Source organism: Branchiostoma belcheri, unplaced genomic scaffold (genome assembly GCF_001625305.1).
Source record: "Branchiostoma belcheri isolate BF01 breed outbred unplaced genomic scaffold, Haploidv18h27 scaffold54, whole genome shotgun sequence".
Classification (NCBI taxonomy): domain Eukaryota; kingdom Metazoa; phylum Chordata; class Leptocardii; order Amphioxiformes; family Branchiostomatidae; genus Branchiostoma; species Branchiostoma belcheri.
The window spans coordinates 57,468-81,431 of NW_017804176.1; the positions used below are offsets into that span (position 1 = coordinate 57,468).

Genomic DNA, 23,964 nt, shown 5'->3' on the forward strand with positions numbered 1-23,964 from the left:
GCAGTTAGAAAGATTTTTTTAATTGTCAGACATTTCAAGTAGCATCCAGATCAACATTTTGTCAGTTACTGATAGAATCTGTAGTGTAAAGTGTATAGTTCCTACTATCTGTATCACTCTACCTTAAAATTTTGTTTATTTCTTCTTTTTAAAGTTACAGATTAATTTCATTTTAAAGCTGATTACTAGCATTTAGATCCATGCAAGATAGAACAATGTTATAGATCAGTGTTGAATATCTTTTACCTTGTCCTGCTAGGTTATGAGTTTGACTTGAATGGACTGAATAAGAAAGACTCCTACTACCAAGTCCTGGACCAGACAAAGGAGCATGCCTACCAGATTAACGTGTGTGGGGCTGTGAAGGGCTCCAAGTGTGACGGGGATGACTTAGGTATGCACTACGTACCAGTTTGGACTGAAATAATTTTTTTTTAAGTATATGTACAGTCACTAAGTCTAGCTCTTTGGTCCTCTTCTTTCTGACATTGACTAGTCATTGACTTCATGTACACATGTATTTCCTCATGTTCTGGCAGCAAAGTGAAATAATTTCAACCTTCCAAACATGTATAAATTGATTTTGCTAACATTCTAGTAGAAAGTACATTGTAGTACTTATTTTATTTTATATATTTTTTTTTATTATGATGTACCCAAAAAGTTTTGTGCACCAGCTAGTGCACCTATTCCCAAAAACGCATTTCAAGCCCCGCCATGCTTGCTTTCTCCCACAGGTGTCTGTCAGGCCGAGCTGATCCATGGCACTCGCACGTTCAGCGGCGGCAAGTTTAACTCCAACCTGGACTACAACGAGGGTAGCCTGGAGCTGACGTACAAACACGGCGCCCGCTGCCACAAGGACCAGTTTGAGCGCAGCTCGGTCGTCAGTTTCGTGTGCGCCAACAGGACGGACAACGGCAGGCCGGTGTTCATAGATGAGTCGGAGGACTGTACCTACTATTTCTCCTTCCATACACCACTGGCTTGTGAAACCCAGGTCAGGCTTTTTGTTTCTATAATGTGCTGATGTAAACAATAGCCAGCGTTGTTGCACCCCTGGCTAACACTTCTGGCTAATCATTGGTTTACGGCAATGTGGTTTACAGGCTTATTACTATCTGTTACTATCAGATATCAAAATACATGTGAACAGAATTATAACATTACAAGATTTCTACAGGATACATGTATTCATGGACTGTGAATATTTGATAGATGAATTATGATGTATGCCTGCAGGGCACTTTTAAAAACCTCACTCAGTGGCAATATGTTGTCCCTGGATAAAGAAAGTAGCATAAATGAAATGAGCTGTATTGAATACCCCAGAACTGATGTTTTAAAAGCTATTGGATGAATAGACAAAAAGTTAAATGATATCACAAGTATATACAATGCTACTTGGTATTGTATTTGTGATAGGTAATACAGTACAAAAATAGGTCATACTTAATTATATCTTTCGTTGTTGATGCTGTTTTACAACTGGGTTCAAGAGTAGAATTTGCCCTCCTACAATGATTTCATAACGATGTGTCAAATTTACATGTAATGTAAACTATGTTCCCACAGGTCCCTTGCATCGTGGACAACGGAACAAACTCCTTTGACCTTTCCCCTCTGATCAAGGCTGAAGGTCACTTCATGGCGCCCTCGATAGGAGGGACCGGGGTGTACTACATCAACATCTGCCGACCTTTGAACCCCATCCCTGGGGTCAGATGTCCACCGGGGGCTTCTGCTTGTATGAAGGAAGATGACAAAAATCCTGTGGTATGTTTCTTGCCTTGCTCATACATAAACTCAAGTACTGTATCATTAGCCTCTTTTCACTCTGTTGCAAGTTAGGCTAACACTCCAAGTCTAATAGTTTTATTCCTACCATCTTCTTTTCCTGCAAATGCAATGTAACAGTTATAATGATGGGGAGGTAAAAGAACTTCAAGAGCATCATGTCTATTTCACTAAGTACATTTTCCATGTTCCAGAGCCTTGGAAGAGTGTTTGAACAGCCCAAGATTAACCCAGTAACGAAGGAGATCACAATCATCTACAAGCACGGTTCGAGGTGTGAGAGTAACCCCAACTACAACAACACTGCTCAGATTGTCTTCCGATGTGAACAGGGAACATCAGTGGTGAGATTCTAAGTTTATTTTTAGGTGCAAATCAGTGATGTAGTTAATAAATCATCAGAAATGCGTGTGGATGGTGTTCAGCACCAAGATGGTGTTCAGCACTAAGGACAGATGTGTTCACCTGTGTGTAGATGGTGTTCAGCACCAAGGACAGGTCTGTTCAAATGTGTGGATGGTGTTCAGCACCAAGGACGGATGTGTTTATCTGTGTGTGGATGGTGTTCAGCACCAAGGACAGGTGTGTTTACCTGTGTGTGGATGGTGTTCAGCACCAAGGACAGGTGTGTTAACCTGTGTGTGGATGGTGTTCAGTACCAAGGACAGATGTGTTTGCCTGTGTGCAGATGGTGTTCAGCACCAAGGACAGGTATGTTTACCTGTGAGTGGATGGTGTTCAGCACCAAGGACAGGTGTGTTTGCCTGTGTGTGGATGGTGTTCAGCACCAAGGACAGGTGTGTTAACCTGTGTGTGGACGGTGTTCAGCACCAAGGGCAGGTGTGATTACATGTGTGTGGATGGTGTTCAGCACCAAGGACAGGTGTGTTCACCTGTATGTGGATGGGGTTCAGCACAAAGACAGTTTGAAGTAAACTGTTGCTTGTGTTTTCCCTCCAGGGAAGCCCACAGTTCAGCTACAAGACAGACGACTGTGTGTACTTCTTTGAGTGGAAGACTAACGTGGTGTGTGCAGCCCCCAAGCCTGTGCAGACCACAGAGTGCACCTACACAGACCCTGCTCTGAAGTACACCTTCAATCTCACCAGTCTCAGAAGCACTGGTGATAACGGTTATGAGGTAACAGTTAGGACATCATTCTTGGATCATGTTTTTGGTGATTGTCTTGAAGTTCCTAAAAAGTAATGGTTTACATGTAAAGCATGTCTGCAAAACCTATTATGTGTTGTGCATAGCACTTTAGCAGAACATCTTTTGTATTCATGTATATAAGGATGACACCCCATCTATAGTTTTCAAATATTGTGTCAGAAAAGATATCATCTGCAGTGCAACAGGCAAAATTGCAAAGTTGACCAAACAACCAAAAGAAACTGTGGGAAATCTGGATTTTGCATAGGCACAATATGTTCCATGGGCTGTAGTTGTAGCTTGGACTTCATGTTTGCAGTATTTGATATCTGTTTCTTATCATATCTTCAGGTTGAGGACAATGTCCAAGGTGGTAAGTACAGCCTGAATGTGTGTGGCACAGTGCCCAGGGCAGGCTGTAACAAGGACAGTGCCGTGTGTGTGACACTAGCTGACGGGAAGAAGATCTCAGCTGGCAAATTTAACACCCAGACCTTCAAGTACGAGGGAAACCTGCTGACCCTGTCCTACAGCGACGGGACGACATGCAGGGGGAGTGAGAAGTACAGTACTAACATCATCTTCAAATGTGCAGAGGAACAGAACAGTCAGCCTGCTATATTCAGTGTAAGTCAGAGTATTTACATCTGTTGTGTATCGAATACAGATTGAAGTTGAGCTTGTTGAGGTACATGTACCATAAAGGGCTAATCTTCCAGGCCTTGTTCAAGGGTTCAAGTACAGATTATGAAAAAGTACAATCTTTAAGAATTAAGTATTAAGTGTTATGGCCAGGGTTGAGATCTGAGAACTAATCATGATAAGAGCAGCACTAATTACAATACACACAACAGCTTTCTTTTGCTATAATTACCATCTGCAAATTACAGTCAGGTTTTTCTCTTTCCTCTTTGATGTATGACTTATTCATATAACCAGTGTAAAAGGCATCAAAATGTCTGTTTTAAATCAAAAGTTAGTTTTGCTCCTTTCCTCAAAAATCTTTAGGCTTGTAACATTTCTACAGATTATTTTATCATAAGAAGTTTAATTTTTGATAAGTTATATTTCTTTCATAGTCCCATTGTCTGTTTTCTCCAGATGACCGGCTGCTCGTACACGTTCATGTGGAAGACCTCGCTAGCCTGCCCCCCGGCCAGTCAGCCCTGTGCCATCCAGCAGAACGGACAGACCTACGACCTGAACCTCCTCTCACAGGAGACCAACAGCTGGAGGTTCAGGGACAAGTTTGGCAACAAGTACTACCTCAACCTGTGTCAGCCTGTACACCAGGGACCTCCTAGTATGTACAACAATTAACTAGAAATATTCTACTTTAAGATATTTGCTTGAAAGACAGATAGAACTTTTCAACTTTGATTCAAGTGGTTGACTTGGAATTCAGTATCTACAAATGGGAAACCACCCTTTGCTAATATATCAACAGCATCCTGATGAGAACTTCTGTTGACAAAGACTCCAATCAAGATACATTTTTGTACATACCTGTAGAATTGCACTTGTTGACATATATATACTAAAGGTCTGTGATGTTGCACTACTAGTATTTCATTTTGTGGATTTCATCTGAAATACAAAATTGAAATCCACATACTCTATGTCTTCAGTGAAGCTGTACCAAGTCTTTTTTGGAACCTTGTTTTGGAAACTGGGTTATTCCGATATGTTGACTATGATATGTTTCTGTATTCTACAGGGTGTGACCCCAATGCTGCTGCCTGTAGACAGAGAAATGATGGCACAGTAGATAACCTGGGAATGGTCAGCTCTCAGACTATGAACGTGGATGGTAAGCACATGTCCAGTACCATGTAGTTGTCACTAACTTTCATTTACAGAGTTCTATCATTGCGCTTTGAAAGCATTGACTGCATTTCAGCACCAAGGACAGGAGCTATTAGGTGGCTTAGAATTTATGTCTGCAGAGTTATTGTAACAGAGAGAAAGCTTTGGTTAAGATTTGATTTCTTTTTAGCACCAAGGACAGGAGCTATTCTATAAGCATAAAGTGTCTACATCTAACTGTGCCCAGGATTTATCAAAAAAGTAGGGGTCCTTCCAGGTCTTTTAAGAGCGAATGTCTATAAGGGTCAGACAATAGTGGCACCGGTCAAAAAATTGATTTGGTTCATTTTTTGCACATTGATACTATGTGATAGTACTTGGTACATAATCCCTCAAAATAGCTTTCTATTTACTCAGAACCCTTCGTTGCCACCACTCAGAACTTTTAAGCGTTCCACTAGGTTCTCCACTAGCTCACACAACTTCACCGTCCAAATTCCTTGTTCGAAATCTTTTACAGTGACAGCTGAACACCCTGGAAGAATGGCAAAGCAAATGGCTCATGCAGTTTAATCCCGAAAAATGCTACATTATGCACATAACAAACAAACGAACACCACATGCAACTAGCTACCAGTTTTGTGGTCAGGCTTTAGCAACCACAAAAATCCATCCGTATCTGGGCGTCATGCTGACAAGCGGACTGAAGTGGGGTGCACATGTTAATAATATCACAACTAAGGCGAAACAGACATTGGGAGTGATTAAACGTAATCTGTGGGCATGTCCAACTAGAGTAAAATCACTTGCATACACGTCACTTGTAAGACCGAACCTAGAATACGCTGCGACAGTATGGGATCCATATACAAAGAAAGACAAAGACAAATTGGAAAGGGTACAGAATCAAGCTGCAAGATTCTGTATGAACAACTATGTAAGAGGTGCTAGTGTCACGGAAATGAAAAGAAACCTACAGTGGACCTCACTTGAAGACAGAAGAAAGATGTCTCGACTATGCATGATGTACAAAATGACTAATAAACTGGTGGATGTCCCAACTACTAAGTACCTAATACCAGCCCAGAAGAGAACAAGAAATAGCCACGCATTCAAGTACCAGAGTTATCAACCAAGGATTGAGGTGTTCAAGAATTCATTCTTTCCTAGAACTATCGCAGAGTGGAACTCACTGTCACCAAGTACAGTAGGGACACTGTCAATAGATAGCTTTAAACAATGTCTAGAGCTAGAAGTTCAAGGGTTAGGTGGAACAAGTCGATCGGTGTAATATAGCCAGCTGCCGCCGCGCCGCGTGCCTGCGAAGCTGGTGTGTTACGCCGAAAGGCGGTTATACCGGCTATACAGATACAGATACAGATACAGATACAGAGTTTCTTTCACCGTATGGCCAAGCTTTGGAATTCCCTCCCTGACAAGTGTTTCCCACCAACCTACAATCTACAGGCTTTCAAATCTAATGTTCACCGCCATCTCTTGACATAGCCATGTTTCTCTCGGCTCTCCATTAAAAAAAAAAACTAGTAAATTTGTCCCTTCCACTCCCCCAGACACAGGGTTGCAGGTTATGTACAGTGAGGGAGGTGCCGGGGTGTGTGATGACCACGCCCGCAGGTCCAACAGTAACGCAGCCTCCATAGAGATCCAGTTCTCCTGCGGATCCACAGTGGGAGGGCCACAGCTACACAGTATAGACAGCAACGGCAGGTGTCACTTTGTCGTCAACTGGAGATCTGCCATCGCTTGTGCTACAGAGAGGTAAGGTTTTAAACATACAGTCTGCTTTAGCCCTGAATCAGTTGACAAATAAAATCTTTATATACCACACAGTACACAATACTAAACATGAGTAACCAGTAGTAACATTGGTAGGTCATCTACTAACCACTACCCATCTTTCACTTCAAGCCTTAACATCACTTTATGCCAGAAGGGCGGTGGGCTTGTTACGTACATCTCGAACGTCATTCCTGCAAGAAGAGTCCAAGACTTAGAAGTCGCGGACTTAGAAGTAATGTGGATTGAGGTTCGACCACTCAGGCTCCCCAGGATCGTTCCGTTTATAGCCATTGGTGTGGTTTACCACCCACCTTGTAGGAACAATAAGGAGGGGAATGATCACATACTGTCTCACCTGGTGAACACGGTCGATGTCATCCACAGACGCCAGCCCCAGGCTGGTGTTCTGCTGTGCGGCGATGTCAACAGACTACCGCTTCGACGTCTCCAAGCCGCCCACCCAAGTCTAAAGCAAATCGTGAAGCAGCCTACCAGAGGCACAGCTACTTTAGACGTCGTGATCACGAACATGGCTCAGTTGTATCATGAACCGCAGATCATTGCACCGATAGGTAGAAGCGACCACGCCTGTGTGCTGCTTCAGGCTCGGGCTCCGGGTGAAAAGCAAGCACCAGTCAAGCTGACTCGTAGGCTGGTCACTAACTCCAAGAAAACAAGCTTCGGACTTGCTATTGCCACAACTGACTGGTCACGCGTGCTTGAAGCCACGTCTGTGGAAAAGAAGGTCTCGACGTTCTACGACATCATCACGGGTCTCGTGGAACATCACTTCCCGCTGAAGACTAGGTCGGTTCGGATGAACGACAAAAGCTGGATGACGGAAAGGGTGAAACGAGCCATTTCACAGAGGCAAAAGGAATTCCAGCGACACGGGAAGTCGCCCTTGTGGAGACAGCTGAGAAATAAAGTGAAGACTGTGGTCCAGCAGGCCAAAAGTTGGCATTACAGAAACTGCATTCAGCAGTTAAAACGGGAAAACCCACGAAAATGGTGGGCATGTATAAACCGGGAGCTCGGCCGATCGCAGGAGAAGCCGAGACGCTCTGACATGGATGGGACTCCAGCGGGAACAGGTGGCAGAGACGATCCGCCAGTTCTTCTCTGAGGCATGGTGTCAAGGTGATCCACTCCAATGTTCCCTCTACCAGTCGGTGACCCTGGTCCTGAACTGTGCTCAATTGGGGAGACCAAGTGCCTTCTGAAGTCTGTCAAACCCCCAGAAGGCAAGCGGGCCAGATGATGTACCAAACTGGATTCTTTCAGAGTTTGCAGACGACCTTGCCCCGATTGTGACCCACCTATTCAACGCCTCGTACGAAGAGGGAACAGTACCTATAGACTGGAAATCAGCAAACGTGGTCCCGGTGCCCAAATTTGCCGGAGCATCTAAAGCCCAGGACATGAGGCCTGTGTCCCTGCTCTCAGTCTTAGCAAAGCTTCTGGAGAGGAGCATCTTGAAAAGGCTACTACCTTCCATCCAGGCTGTCATCAAGGACCAATACGCGTACGTAAAGGGTTCCTCTACAACCCTGGCTCTGGTTCGGATGGCGCAAACGTGGTTAACTGCGGTAGATTCAAACAAGCCAACCTTGGTCAGAGCGATCTTCGCTGACATGAGTAAGGCGTTTGATCGTGTGGATCATGCTCGGCTTCTACAGCGCGTTATTGACATCCACACTAGCCCTCGCATGCAGAGGTGGATCGTCAGCTATCTCCAGAACCGCCGGCAGAGGGTCGTCATCGACGGCGAGACTAGTTCATGGCGCACCCTAACGTCGGGGGTGCCACAGGGAGGCGTTCTTTCCCCCTACCTGTTCATTCTCTTCATGAGCACGCGCACCACGGTACACATTGACACAATGAACGTTGGGTATGCCGATGACGTCACACTGTCAAGGACTCTCTCCGTAGCCTTAGCTGATCAGGACAAAACTGTAGAGGACGAGTCTTCTCACCTCAACTCCTGGGCAGAGGACAACAAGATGACACTGAACGGTGGGAAGAGCCTCCTTCTCCAGATCTGCTTCAGTCGATCTGTCCCAATCCCACCCACGATCACTCTTGGAGGTCAACCAGTGCCATCTGTCGACTGTGCTAAGGGACTGGGTTTCCTCATAGACAAGGACCTAACCTTCAATGAACAGGTTAACTCCATGATCAGTAACGCTTCACGCAGACTACACTACTTGCGCCTACTAACGAAACAAGGCACCAGCGTTACCGACCTAATCCAGATTTATCTGGCGCTAGTCCGGCCAGTGCTCGAATACGGACATGTGTTACTGGTCGGGTGTTGTAAGGAGCAAGAACTGGCCATCGAAAGGGTCCAGCGCCGGGCCTTGCGCATCATTTCCTTGGGAGGAAGGCGTAGCGTGCCTGACCTACCCACACTGAAGTCGAGGAGGGAAGATGCGGCAGTACACCTGCTCCAACGCATGCTTCAGGAGGACCACCCTCTACATGACCTAGTACCGCCCTCAAGGTCTGGTGCCACGGGACGGACACTTAGAAACTCTAGCACTATCAGTGTACCAAGGGCACGGACTGAGAGACTAAGAAATTCTTTCCTCCATTGCGCAATCCGTCTTTACAACAAGACAATTAGCACTGAGTAATTGGACATCTGGTAATCGCGCCAGGCACAGCATATGTTTAACTGTGACATGTTATTTGTGATGTTTTTAATATTGAGATTTTACCTATGTGATGATTCGTTTTAAAATGTAAATGTGTTTAATGTGACTGGTGTAACAAGGACGTAATTCGGGTGTGTTGCCCGCGAGTTCCTTAATGAATAAAGATTGATTGATTGATTGATCACTTATATACAGTATACAATGTAGTTGTGCTCCTTCCACTAGTAGTGCTTGTCAAAAATGAAGACTGTCTACTAACTAATGTATAGTGTATCCTTCCTGTACCCTAACATACATGTACATGACTTGTACACAATCTATAATGGATTACATTTACTAAGTGAAACACTGTGAATTGTACTTACTAGATGTTTGTTTGTTCACAGAGAATCAGTCACACCGGATGAAAGTGGAAAGATCAGAGATCCATTCTCCCAGAGTGTCATCCCTATATCACAGCTCTACAACAATAATGGGTGAGTTGTGTAGCATGTTAAACTTTGTTGCTGTTGGCTGAAACTAAAACATTCTTATTTTTAGGCTGATTTTAAATGCTGTGAACTGGAAGAATTTGGAGAAATTGAATTGCTTATTATAATATAGCCAATGAGAGATATTTGTTTGCCAGTAAAGTACTAATAGGGCTTCTGTTCCAAACCCAGTGCACTTCTACTAAAATAACATTTTCCAGTTAACTTGTTTTAAAGCATTCAAGTCGGCAAGAATGACTACTAATACTTGGAATGTAGTAAGAATTTCTAGAATGTACTTCAAATATCCAGGAATATACAAAGAATTTTAATTCAGATGGCATTCTAGTTCATTCTGCCTCTCATGTGAATAGGGTATTGTTTTTATATAAAACTACTTGAAGATGGCTGAATGTTGATTTTTTTTCCCCCCAGTAACTCGTGGCGAGTGACGGGTGACCTGAGACCCAACAGGGACGTGTACGTGTACTACATCAGGATGGACGATGTTGGCATACAGGAGGACCAGTGCAGAGGTGCTGCCGTTTGCCAAGTCAAGGAGAAGGATTCCTTCATGAAAGTTTTGGGCAAACCTAACATGATCAATTATTACATGCAAGGTAGGCACTGACAGATGTCAGCTTTTATGTATGAATATTATATATATATAATAAGATATTAATTTGAAAGTTTGGTGTTCAGTGTGTAAATTTGTTAAAGAAGGCCCTTTGCTCATCTCATAATATGAGTCATATATTCCAATTTTTATCAATCATTTTAATATGAACTCCAGTGGTTGTATACCCCCTGCATAGCAACAGTCAATTTCTGATGCTTTACCTTTACCTTTCGATAGATATGTACTTTTACTTCATGCAGCTTTTCATTGCAAAATTAGAGAATGATTGTGGAGTTTTGCCATCATGAAATGTTGAATACATAGGAAATTTAGATGATTGTGTGATATTCTGTCTGTTGTAGATGGAGCCCTGGAAGTTCAAATTCTCTCTGGTACAAAATGTGGGAGAAAACAAGAAAAGAAGACCAGCACCACTATAATCTTCCATTGTTCAGAATACATCGAAAGGGTAAGATAGGATACCATAACATTTTACTGATACAAATGTACTTCTCTGTCATTGTCTTCTTTTTAATGACATTTCTTTGTGACATTTCTTTGTGAGTTTCAATGGATATTAATATGACTCTTTTTTAATTTCTTCTGAACAGGGCCAGCCAGAGTTTTTCTCTGAGTCTCATGATTGTGAGTACATCTTTAACTGGTACACCAGCGTCGCCTGTTTGAAGGATGATGTGGAGGAAAGTGTGTAAGTCTTCAGCTTAACATCCATCAACTACAAATGTACACTATCACTTTAAATTCTGGAAACTTCTAAGACATTAGACATGTAGAATGTTTTTCTGTAACAGGTTATTGTATTGTAGCTTCTCTCTTTAAGTTACAGCTACTGTATGCACTAAGAGAGAAATACATGCCATTGTTGTATTGTATATACTCCATAATGTAGAAGGAAATCATGCTCTCTCAAGGAACCTTATTACATGTATGTGGTACCCGTATTATCTGAAAGATACTCGTAAACAAATCCTAGTGTCATCCCAGAGAAATCCTAATGTGATGTGTAAAAGAAGTCTTTCAATGTAATAGCCCCAATGTTTGCTATCATTGATCTACAAGTATTCTGATTTTTATCTTGTCTGTTTCTCAGCTCCATCCCACCCCCAGAACAGAACCTGCCTGATGATGGGACAGGGATTCCCCAGTTCATCAGCCGACATAAGAGCTCTGCTGCCACGGTGGTGGGGATCATGCTGGCTATAGTCATCATCTGTGTTCTAGTCATCATCTTTCACAAACAGGAGAGAAGGTAGGAGGAACCTGTTATGAGCAACAGCTATGCTCCAGTTTTAACTTTTACTCAGTAAATCGTTGAAGAGATTCATTTGTCACGTATAGATACAGTTCCTAGTGAATTCTTTCATCAGTGACAACTTGGAAGGATAAGGATACTAACCTCCAAATTTTCGATGGCTATCAGTCCATCTTGTTCACGGAGTGGCCTAATCTCGCGAGAGCGCGAGACTAGGCCCGAGACTTGCATCTGTCTGTCGGGTCCCACCCCCCGCTGCCTCCCTCAGTAAATGTTTTTATCCATTATAAAAGTCACAGTCATTTACTCTGCAAGACATGATTGACAATCAAGCATCTAACAGGTTGAAATTCCAGTTACAATTAGCACTCTGTTTAGAGGTATCAACATTTAATAATCTTTTCCCTGTTGTCCAATGCTAATGCTTTGTTTCCTATTTCAGACAAGCATTTGTACACAAAATGAAATCTTGCTGTGGAAGAGGAGATTATAGTCACCCAACCTACAGATATACCAAGGTAAACAAAACCAACATTACATAATATTATATTACATGTATTGAAATTCTATTATGTGATTAATGATTATGATAGAAGATTAATCAAAACCCTTCCTCCTCCAGTTTATGTCTAACGGTGATGAGGATGGTACACTGTTGATGGGTGGACTGGACAGTGATGAGGAGAGCGGCAACAGCCAATCAGAAGAGGCGTCAGATGACTTTATGGTAGAGTTTGACGCAGAGTCCCATCAACAAAACAGAGCAAAGAGAAAAAAGGTGAGTGAACAATAGACAGTCCCAGAAATACAGTAACAGTTGTATCCTTTTTTGTCTGTTATGACTATCAAAATGAATGACTAGGGTAGCTTCGGTTAGGGACGTCCTCCCAGATAAGACATAAATTGGAGGTCCCTTGTTTGAGGAGAGCCACACCTTAAGCATGCTAAAGATTCCCCATGCTTATTGAAAAAAGCAGGGGTCCTTCCTGGTATGAGTGGTTCAAACCATACAATCTGGTCTCAGGGTTGACATCTTGAAAAGGTAATAGTCACCTGTTATGTCAATCCACAACTGTCGTAATCCTGATAAATAACTTTATGAAAATATGCCTTTTTATGAAAATATGCATTTTTTTTTCAAAACTTACATTTTGATATGTTTTTTTCATATTTGAATCTCCAGAAAACCAAGCCTAAATCAGATGAGAACCACACAGAAGAAGTCAGGCCTTACCATGATGACAGTGATGAGGATATGCTGGATGTGTAGCTGACTTCTACACGGAAAAATCTCTCATATTGTAAAGAATCTGCAGCTGCTTTGGTGTAGGGTTAGCATTGGCAAGCTGGGACTTGCTTCAATCTGTTTTCTGGTGTAATCGTATTGTGATGATTCAGAGAACATCAAGGCTTTTCTATTCAGGGTACAATATCCTACATATAAGCATGGGAGAGGTTGATATGTGAAAATATTAATATTCAAGATTATGTCTAATAAGAGTATGCTATAAGTAACTCCAGTGCTATGGCACTGTTGGAAATAATCAAAACGTTAGGAAAAAAGATGCACTGTGCACAAAAATCTAGCATTCTTCCTTCCTGTGTGATCTATTTCTAAAGCTGGGTGGAGCATACTCATGTCATAACTGCTTACCTACAGACATACCACAGTATTCTTGTGTGCCTCGTGTGATGACTTTAATAAATAAATGCGTTTGATAATGCCAAATATTACTTGAGAAAACTTTAATCCACCACTTTGTGCCACATCGTATAATAACTAGCACTAAGTGATGAAAATATGTTATTTTCTTCCTACAACTATAAGCTGGAAGATTGTGTACATTGGGCACATTGTATTAGCAACTATATTGTATTTACTTGAAAAAATTTATTGCTGAGAGTGAAATTTGTATGTAATTTTTTGGTTCATGAAAGTATTTGCAAAATGCTGTATAGAATTGTGCCCAATACTGATGAATCAGATGTACATGATGCTACATGTATTTATCTTATTATTATTAATTACTTCTCTGGTCTCTGTTAAGGGTCATCTCAGAGTCAACATTTTGTTGTAAATAATGATGAAGTTTATCATTGGCATCTATGGCTACTTAGACACCAACTTATTTATGAGATGTACCCTTTGCTTAAGACCTTTATAACTTTATTTTGCCCTCAAGCTCAGTGCTGCTTTGAAAACGAGCTTTTCATCCTGTGAGTTACTCAGTGTTACTCCTTGTTAAAGGTACATGTAATTGTAGTCAATAGCACAGAAATACAGTTTTTTAGTCAAAGGTACATCTACATGTATACTGGACACGTATGACTTTTCTAAATAGCAAAGTTACAGACAACCATATTGTCTCAGCAGCAACTAAGCATACAGTTGTGTGCCTCAGTATGCTTGATAACAATTGAAGGATACAATGAAATGCTTGTAATAACTTCTTATAACATTTTTGACTTGTATAAAGTATCATGCTCAACATGCTTACAGAAGCAAAAAACATGCATGATTGAAAAAAAAGGCCAGCACTGGCGACTTTTGTATTTGTGCAAATTTCTGCAATGAAAAGAAACCTGTCCTATTATTGTAATAACTCTTGATTGTTTTACACAAGCAAAAAAAAAACATGCATGATTGAAAAAAGGCCAGCACTGGTGACTTGTATTTGTGCACATTTTTGCAATGAAAAGAAACCTGTCCTATTATACGTCTTGATTGTTTTACATTATTATTGATTGATTTGAGAATGTGCCTTACTTGATTACTCAATACTTTAAAACGTAGTGAATGATAACACTGCCAAATTGTGATGGTGCATTGTGTTGATACTATGGGAACAGGTAGATTATGCTAACTCTAGACTGATGTTGTTGGGTGATAATGTTGCACCTTTTATGTCAAATGCTAAATGCTAGGTGCAATACAAATAGGAATGCCAGCACTTCAGCATTACAAGAGTTTAAAAATTTCAAGAGGAAAAGTTTTACATTAGTGATTATTTTTGCTAATATGGCTAAAACTTTAATGAAGCAGCTTTATACAAGTTGTTCCTCGTACATAAATGTGTTGAATCAATTTGAATGATTATGTAATAATAAGTTTGAACTGAAAGATGCAAATTGTATGTATCCTGTCATGGCCAGTTGCACACGTTTTTAGAGGGATATAAAGTTTAACCCTCACCATGCAGCCATGCAGGCTTCCATTGTACTCATTACAAATGTGGTTACTATGTGTCTAAATCAACAAGAAGGAGGTTAAGAGTCAACTTTTCTTACTTTACGTGGTAACCAACGCTTGTAAATATCAAACAAGTAATAATTTCCTTCTGCAGATGTTGAGAATTGATAAAAATGCTTTACTACATGGACAAATGCTACTGTTTCATGATTTTTTTTCTGTTATGACTTTAAAATGCTTTTGTATGATACCCGTTCGATACATGTTCATACTACACCCATGATGACAGCGCATAGTGTAGCAAGAAGAGATGGTATTAGACCGGATGCACACGTGTAGTACAGATCCACAGTTAACCGTTAAGTGACCAAAGTCTCTAGTGCCATAAGTAAGTGGTACAAGTTATTTTAACCCCAACAGTTGATTTTGACAGTAGTAACAAGTACCCAGTCTTTGATTATACTTCTAATGGAGTTCTTGACACGGGTAGAGTAAAGTAACCATTACCAAAGTGGACAATTACTGTTTGTGGCTACTTGTACTTGGCAAGGAGTATTATATATTGTACACGTAAGACAAGAAAAACAATATAACACAGAATGGCGACCTTAGATCGACTTTATTCCACTTGAAATTAAACAATTTGTCATTGCACACCATATAGAAAGCTAGCTGCATATGAAGATGATGTTCTACTGCGGTAACTAAAACAGATAACCCGCTATCCCTGTTATGGTTTTATTACCTTACAAAGACTGGAAGCAAAAATAGAACTATTACTTGTTTATTGCACTTTAGATTCACTGCCAATTTGCATTGCTTAAAAAAGCTGTACATTATTGCTTTTAAATTTCATCATATTTTTCATGATCATTGTGCTAACGCCTGCACTTTAGTAGCCTCGATATACTATAATTTGTTTACAGACGCTCAATAGTCATAATGCTTTTAAAATCTAGCGCTATTTGCAACATTCTTGGACCTTTTAAAAATGCTTTTTCCTATAGATCTGCCGTCAATGCTTGCGTGTCTTCCGTTCCGAAGTCTTCGTTGACCGGGACTTTGTCGTCGATGTACAGCCGGACACGGAAAGCCTCGTCCCTGCCGGGCCGGAGGATGACGGCGTCAGGCCGGGCTGGGGAGCGCACCCTGTCTCTCCGTCTGGGCGGAAGGTAAAATTTTAATCTAGTTATTCATCTATTAAAATCGTTATCTTTTGCTATCTTTCTTCACAGTTAGCCTAAGTTAGTCTTGCATGGACTTGACGTGTTGATATAAACTTGATTGTAAGCAATTAATTTGCAAGTGTAATTTGACTAAATCCTCTTCAAAGTATAGCTGGTCGGCTAGCGAGGCTTTGATGAAAAATTGACTTTTTTGTTGCTTTGTAAACACACTGAATGCTTATTGTACTGAAAGATTTATCATCAGCATCATACAGTAACACACACTATACGTCTTTCGCTGAATCCTAGCGACGGTGCCATTTGATTTGATTTTGATTTTTGGTCATGTACGTAGCCAAACGGATAACTGATTCACTTTTATGATCCACTATACATGTAAAACATAAAACACACTGAGTCTGACCTTTTCCTGATGATCCATACAGCGACAGCCACGCCGACAATGATGACCACGGCGATGGCCACATTAACTCCTATGACCAGTGGGATGTTATTGGTGCCTAGTTTTTCTGTTGGTAGTGCTGTGATGAGAGATATCGGTTATTATTATTAATGCTCAGTGTTTTCTATCTCTACAGATGTAAGTTTGAAATGCATATGGTTTGCCAGGTAATAAAATAACGTTGCAAACTTATCACAATATTCATAGAGCAACATGTATCTTACTAGAAGGATCTACACTGATGCACACGACTTACAATTGTAAAGCATTGGAGCTTTCAGACGGTATCCATCTTTCTTAAGCTATTGACGAAGACACGCACTACATGTATCTGTTACAGTTACTGGACGAGCGTGTTATTTGTTGCAGAAGAGAACTTTAGTGTGGGATACTGAAATTTGTAAACCTGGAAAAAAACTATTTAGTGTGGCAAAAAATTAACGCATGACTTACCGATGACTGTGAGATGGTTGGACGCCTGAGCCTGCCCAAACTGGTTCGAAACAGTGACGGTGTATTCTCCCTCGTCATCTGGTGTGACGTCATTGATGAACAACCAGCCTTCTTTGGTAAGATTTATTCTGCACAAAAGAAAATCCAAGTCGTCATCTTTAGTGAGATTTGATACATTTCATCTATACTGAAGTTATGTGTTGTCCACAGTTTCATTTTTTGGCTAATACATGTATGCTTTCCATTTACAGGCCTTCGCACACTAAATCAATAAATGATCAGTATCGTCGGTGGGGTTGTTATACTTATAGCATGTGTATTTTAGTGACGATTTTGACTGTTTTACATCATTGTCATTATTGGATGGTGCTGTGAATCCCACTGATTTTCTGTTGTTTTGCAGATAGCGCCAACAAAGAGGCAATTGGATCGGTTAAGGTCAGACATCCAGGTTATTCAGGTAATTAATAATATAACTGGATATGATTTTGGAAACGGTCAGACGTTTCAGGTGGCATCCCGATTACCTTTTGTCTGTGACACTGGAGAGTTGTCAGAAAAGCAGGTTTGTAAGTAAGTACGAACTAGCAAAGAGGCGATTGCGTAAAGACGCGGTCTATATAAAATCATGTTGATTGCATTTGCCCAAGCACCGGCGGTTTGGGATTTCAAAAAATATTATAGTCAACATGGTTGATTTGGTGGTGGGCCGAGTTGACCAAATTTGCGATGGGCCGAGTTGGTAATGGTCCGAGTCGTCCTGATTCCATTGCATATACAGATCAAACATCTCACCTAGGGTTGATAATCGTGACTGTCTGTGTGTCGTCCATGTTGACGCTGGCCACAGTGGTGTCCCCGTGTCTCCAGCTGATAGTGAGCGGTGGTGAGGCCTCCCAGCTCACCGACACTGTAGCGTTCTCACCCAGGATGGCTGTCTGCGGGTCCTGCAGAGGTGTTACTATGGCAGGTTCTGGAAGTGACGTGGAGAAAGCTTTATTTTCGGAGTTGTCTTCATTGGAAATACATTAAAAATTTCATCAGTCATCCAAGTCATTCAGTGGCCTGGCAGCGGCTGACTTTCATTACAACGTAGGAGTGAGTTAGAAAATACATGAAGGCAAGGCGTGAGTTAGAGAATGTCACTTGCCACGTAAATACATCAATATATTATGTATTAGTCACGATTTGCAGGTTCGAAATTTTCATCCAAAACAACTGCACTGTATTAACAAGTTTTATAGGTAAAGACTTGTAAAAAATCACCCTTACCGACGGCGACAAGGCTGAAGAACACCTGGTCTGCTCCGTACTCGTTCTGTACCATGCACTGGTACCTGGGGAAACGGGATATACTTTTCATCAACCGTATTCTCAGTAAAGCGATATTATGTAAGATTTTAAAACTGTAAATATGAATAAATTTTCTCATCTAGATTGTCATCCTCAACAACGTTCAACATATTAGTGTCATCACTTCAAAACCCTCTTAAACTCAATCTAAAGTTGTGTGCTGGGAACTAGTCTAAACAGACACTGATATTTTCTTAGTAATACAGGAATGTCTTGAAGCCAAGAATGTCTTGAAGCAATGTTGAAAAGGAAAAGAATTAGCCAACTGAACTTTTCAAAGTTCGTATTCGTCACCTTCCTCTATCTGTGAACCTCAGGTCAGTGACCGTCAGTGTGTCACCCTTGATGACGTATTTCCCGCTCGTCACTACCTCATTTGCATTTCTGTACCACGTGACTGTCATGGGCGGGGTCCCCTCGAACGTGACCTTGAAGGTGATGTTCTCCCCCAGACGCAGAGGAGTCTCCGTACCGGGCGATGTCACTTTGGCGGGAACTGTCGATGCAACAAAAAAGCAACAACGTGATTACTTGTTCTGAATGCAAACTATCATGCGGCGAACAAACATGCGACCCTAGCATATGTATCTATATGCATATGCAGTACCATAACAAGCCGCCAGGGGAGGGGGCAAAATCTGATTATTTCACGCAAATACATGAAAACCACCACCAACATAACCGAATTTTTAGCGAATCTAAAGACACAATCTTGTTAATGATTGCAACATAAGTACATTGTACGTACTAAATGTGTATTTCTAAATACATGTACATGTATCTACAACGTTATTGCTGTACTATGAAAATGAAAATATTTAGTCTGAAGTTACAAAAGATATATGTGTATATAAACTATGAAGTAATCACGTACCGTTGACAGTTAGCCTGCCTAATATGCTCATTCTCCCCAGTGTGTTTTCCACTTCACAGGAGTAGTACCCGTCTGAGTCCCGCCTCACGTCTGGCAGTATTAACAGGTGGTCGTTACTCTGCAGTACCGCATTCTCCGGCAGGGGGAGCTCGTCACTGGCTTCTCTCCTCGCCCTTCTCTTCCACACTGTCTCGGAAACAGGGCTGGCACAAACAGATATCCATAGTTTTAACTTATTCAGATCAATGGAAAAGAATCAATGACTCAACATCAACCATGCTCCTTGGGATGCCAAAGTTGCTAAACAGAAAATTTGTGTGTAAAACAAACAGTTTTGGTGACAAAATTAGGACTGGAACATCGTTGCATTATGAAAGACCCGTCAAGACAATATCCCTCTTCTATTAATGGCTTAAAGACCTTAAACATGGTGTGGAAAACTCACTATGCATCGTCAAAGCACTGCATGGTGACCGTCTGCCCCTCCACAGCGTGAACAACCTCCGGGGACAGGACGACATGGGGAGGTCTGGATGTCACGTCTGCCAACGGGCAGAAATAGAATCATGTTACATATAACTACTTCACGAAACTTTCGCCATAATTTTAAAAGCTAAAAGGTTGGAACGCCCTAGATAAATTGGCAAATTGACTGAGTTAGTGGCCGGTGTTAGTGAGAGAGGTCCACACGTCAATGGCACTCTAAATGCCATGCTAGTTATATCACAGACAGAAATATTTGAAAAGACAATGACAAAGTAGCAGTACATAGTATTGTGACTCATCATTAAACCCTTTACTACTGTAACGGTACCAGTTCGTACATGCACATATACTAACGGCTTGTAATACATAGGGTCGCCTTTTTCTCGTCTCTATGTGATGCTGAATATATAGGTAGAGATGGGCTTTATTAAAATAACAACGCCATGTACTTACTTCCCGACCGGAGAATAACAGACGTTGCAGGACTGTGTGCGGTTGGGTAGTACATGTGAGGGGCTACCTCACAACTGGTGGAGAAAAACAGAAAATTCTATTAGTTTTCAACGGCGATTCCTTTTCTATTGATCTTCAATTGCAACTTCGTAAAGGATAATCATGTTTGAAACTACAGGTAGTATCATCGAGGCACGTAAAAAACTCTGCTATTGTTTTGGCATTTTTAAAAAACAATTTCTAAAGGTTCACAACGACCTCAATGAGATAGAGAAATGAATCACCTGTAGTTCCCGGAGTCCTGCAAGGTGGCGTATCTGAAGAAGAGGTCCCCATTTTTGTTGGAGATGAAAATCCGCTCGTCTGGTTCTACCCTCTGGAGAGGAAAGCCCTTATACCAGCTGTACGCACCCACTGAAATACACAAAACAATACAGTTTTATATCATTGAATAACGTTTTATCATTTGCGTTACGTGGCGCCTAAAAGACAATGGAAGAACTTTTCAGCTAAGAATTGCAGAAACAGTTGATTTGTGCATATGATATTCTAGTCCTATCAATTACTATATAGTTCTACTCACATGGGTAATGATCGGGAGCATCGCATCTGATTCTGAAGGTGTCTCCTTCGGTGACGACTATAGGCAGACGGACGGTTCGTTCAAATGGTTCCATATCTGAAAGAGGAAACAAAATATATTCAACAAATCATCAATGTATACATCATGTATACATCATGTATTACCTGCTATTGTATACACCGTGTATAAACTGCTAGTGATATTGCTATTGGACTAGAGTGTAAGTTATATACCAGAAAACAATTAATTAGGTACTCTAGCTGCTTGAGTAACTGTTTTCTAGATCTTTTGTACCTCATTACCTGGATGTCTAACATTTATCGAAGTCTATGTTATACTTACAGGCTATTCTTAGATATGTCGGTAGACTTATTTCCGCGTCGTCCTCGTTATATGCTACACACTGGTACTTCCCCTCGTCTTCTGGTCTCTTTAGACTAAAAATTTGCAGCTCTCCATCGACCAGTCTGTACTTGGCAGGCGTCAAGATCAACCCATGGCCGTCCTTTCTCCATTCATAGGCCGTGGTAGAGGAACGCCCCCTTACGGCACACGGCAGAGATGCAAAGTCTGGCCTGAACGCGATTATTTCTCTTTGATGCGCATCTACAATGGGCGGTCCCAGTCTTGGTACATCTGCTATGTCAAGTGAAACAAAATGTTTGTAATGAGATGAATAATGCCTGACTGAATATAGGTCGTCTACTGTACGAAATTCTGAGATTTCAAACTACTATGAACGAATTCCGATACGGTGAATGATTTCATGGTAAAAATCATTCTCCTAAAAGAAGTTTTTTTAGCTGTACTGTATGATATCTGTGATATTTTAAACGTTCAAATTTTACTTACCAGAATCCCGATACACTGCAACAGTGACAGAAACTGGAGACAGGAACAGCAACAGGAGTCTGAAGTGGAAGCCCATCGCTTGTCCTTTGGTCCTGTTGACGTTTTGCTTTCTTATAATTAAAAAAATTCCCCACATTGTCTGTCAAAGATCCAAATCTGGAGGAATAAAACACAATTTGATTTCTTTTTTACATAGCAGCACACACACTGGTTATCTACAGTGCCCACGGTAACTTTTACATTGAAAGAAAACAACACAGATACAATGTCGCTTCTACATCCGTTAAACTGGCCCTCCCATATCCTGTCTTTATTCTAGATCCCAATAAATCTTTACAATGATGACAGATTTTTGGCACCACAAAAGTATCGGAGTTTAAGTAATGTCAATCAAAATTCTGTTGAGGGTGGTCACTATCTAGTTTGAATAGAATCTACATTATATATATATAGCATCGTTAGAGTATTAGACTCAATACTCAATTCAAAATCTAGACAGACTTAAATCTGAGATAACACGTCGCCTGACTCGTACAAAAGACTTGCTAACTGACGCTCGGGGCTAGTTTCGCCCCGGCACACAAAGAAAATGGACATTAAGCTGTTATCTGATATGTTGTTGTCTGGTACCGGTAGCGGCAACTTTGTGTTTATAGCGTCTTGAATAGAACATGCTTGTAGATAAGAATATCGTCGTCGACGGACAAGCATGATAAAGGTCTAAACACACACACACACGCGCATGCACGCACATACAGACACGACTATACAGTCATACACGCGCGCGCACGCACGCACGCACACATACACACACACACACACAGAGAGAGAGAGAAAGAGAGATAGGGAACGTTCAGACAGAAAGCGGTTATACATATGTATTATGAAAATATTTGGTCGTTTCAAATCATCGCGTGGACAATTTTTTTCATGATATCATAGTCAAAGAATCCCGTCCATCAACTCTCCAACCCACTCCTTCAAAATACAAGTCAATGGTTTAACGCCGATAACAACCCATCCCTTCTTCTACCATTACCATGTTTACAGTCAGAAGCAGACAGAGTGAATCACCAATGTCATATTTCTGGGTCACCACCCTAATCCCATACCCTGGAGCTACTGCTACTGTTTTTACTGGCCTGTAATTTTGAACGAACAAAAGAGCACAGCGTGGGACAAAATGCACCATTTTACAAATGGTGTCGACGTTTGAAGTACAGCCATAGAGGAACCCTCGTTGCCCATAATCTCTATAATGAATTGATGAATTCTGTACCTACACGGTTAAAACGTAATATCTTTTACATTGTGGACATAAAGATTTAAACATTTCGCCATGATCTGACATGATACCAAAATGTTATATGTAGCACGGGGTAAATTTACTATACGTATACTATGACATAGTGGAGTGTTAAACCTTTCGAAATCGTCATGTACAATCGTTCTAGAAATTATGTCTTTTAACTGGTATTGACGAGGCAAAGATTTGAGGTGAAAAATAAGCATTAACATTCTAGATATTCATGTACAAGTGTATTTACGTTGTAGACATTATGTCTTAACCAGTAAATTGACGAGCTCCAGGCAAATATTAGACGTTAAACTGAGCATGTCGTTGCCAAACATACTGGGACATCGCACCGTATAGTACTAAGTATAACATTCAGAACGCGTGCAGTATAAAACCCAGAACATACCTGCTTGTGTTGTTGTGGCAGATTTCAGACCAACAAAGTCTCAGGAACCACCTGGACTCGCCTACCGTGTCGGTACTGAATATGTGACACAAGGGAAGTCGTCTTCATCGCTCAAGGACTACTTTACAATGCTCCAGGGGCTGTGAATCACTCTACCATTCAGGCGAAGTGGGGGCGAAGAGTGAGTGTTCAGTACTGACAGTCATATAGCTTGAGGGGCAAATAGCGCCAAAAACAAGATGGCGTCGGTGTCATCAGTAATAAGAAGGTCACATATTGACAATATGATGACCTTCACATTCTACGTAAGCATGTGCAAGGAGCGATAGGGGCAAATAGTATATTCTGCTATTTGATCTTTATTACTATGTATATATCGGTCAGTACGGAGATATGAAGAAAGGCGTTCAGGGTATTTCTGACGTTTCTGCCTGAAGACAAGTGTGCAATGACCCATGTAATTACTCCGGGGGGACACCACAGTGCTGCTTTATGCGTGTATTGCTAGACAGGTTTGCAGAGGTTGCAGCCATTCAGAAGCGACACCTAGCTGAAGATGCCTGAAACACAGTTTTGATCGCTGTTCCAACTCTGTCGTCTCAATGTCTCTGTTCTGTCAAATGATAGGAACAAGACACTATCACATCCTGTAACTCACTGGAAATAACTGATCTGAACTAAAACAAAAGTTCATGTTTCAAATTGATGTTGTCAGAAACTTGTGAATTCGTACAAAAGACACTTATTTTCAAGTGGAACTCTTGTTCACTTGAGAGATAACCCCTAACAGCTCAATTTCGCTGTTTGTCTTTAC

At 41.2% G+C, this 23,964-nt stretch overlaps 2 protein-coding genes across 3 annotated transcripts in view; one reads left to right on the top strand and one right to left on the bottom strand.

Moving 5' to 3' along the window:
• Positions 1–14,974, top strand: part of LOC109481228 (cation-independent mannose-6-phosphate receptor-like) — a 37,275-nt gene extending 22,301 nt beyond the window's left edge. Inside the window, exons 26-42 of the mRNA XM_019783769.1 lie at positions 260–394; positions 738–1,000; positions 1,576–1,776; positions 1,992–2,141; positions 2,758–2,937; positions 3,301–3,576; positions 4,051–4,252; positions 4,667–4,759; positions 6,327–6,534; positions 9,599–9,688; positions 10,118–10,302; positions 10,664–10,770; positions 10,913–11,010; positions 11,413–11,571; positions 12,017–12,092; positions 12,197–12,352; positions 12,758–14,974. Of these exons, the coding sequence (XP_019639328.1) occupies positions 260–394; positions 738–1,000; positions 1,576–1,776; positions 1,992–2,141; positions 2,758–2,937; positions 3,301–3,576; positions 4,051–4,252; positions 4,667–4,759; positions 6,327–6,534; positions 9,599–9,688; positions 10,118–10,302; positions 10,664–10,770; positions 10,913–11,010; positions 11,413–11,571; positions 12,017–12,092; positions 12,197–12,352; positions 12,758–12,844 (2,666 nt within the window). The 3' untranslated portion in view covers positions 12,845–14,974. The remainder of the gene's footprint in view (positions 1–259; positions 395–737; positions 1,001–1,575; positions 1,777–1,991; positions 2,142–2,757; positions 2,938–3,300; positions 3,577–4,050; positions 4,253–4,666; positions 4,760–6,326; positions 6,535–9,598; positions 9,689–10,117; positions 10,303–10,663; positions 10,771–10,912; positions 11,011–11,412; positions 11,572–12,016; positions 12,093–12,196; positions 12,353–12,757) is intronic.
• Positions 14,975–15,171: 197 nt separating this feature from the next.
• On the bottom strand, positions 15,172–23,342 carry LOC109481099 (contactin-3-like). Of its 2 annotated transcripts, none has more exons than XM_019783572.1 (14): positions 23,151–23,342; positions 21,448–21,603; positions 20,938–21,231; positions 20,596–20,691; positions 20,297–20,426; positions 20,013–20,086; positions 19,519–19,615; positions 19,074–19,276; positions 18,494–18,695; positions 18,119–18,183; positions 17,642–17,819; positions 16,847–16,974; positions 16,355–16,472; positions 15,172–15,925 (listed from the first exon to the last, which is right to left on the bottom strand). In XM_019783572.1, exons 2-14 carry the CDS (start codon positions 21,581–21,583, stop codon positions 15,766–15,768), a joined length of 1,881 nt encoding a protein of 626 aa, XP_019639131.1. In that variant the 5' UTR covers positions 21,584–21,603; positions 23,151–23,342; the 3' UTR covers positions 15,172–15,765. The 2 variants fall into 2 exon arrangements, with proteins under 2 accessions (XP_019639131.1, XP_019639130.1); XM_019783571.1 differs by having other exon boundaries at positions 20,938–21,234.
• Positions 23,343–23,964: the final 622 nt, after the last annotated feature.

What these genes read in the sequence shown, in the direction of transcription:
- LOC109481099 (XM_019783571.1), bottom strand. Translation starts at nt 21,583, where the DNA reads ATGTGGGGAATTTTTTTAATTATAAGAAAGCAAAACGTCAACAGGACC. An exon ending in TGCAGTGTATCGGGATTCTG is followed by an intron (nt 21,235 to 21,447) that starts GTAAGTAAAATT and finishes CACTTGACATAG; the next exon opens with CAGATGTACCAAGACTGGGA. An exon ending in TGCTCCCGATCATTACCCAT is followed by an intron (nt 20,427 to 20,595) that starts GTGAGTAGAACT and finishes TGTGTATTTCAG; the next exon opens with TGGGTGCGTACAGCTGGTAT.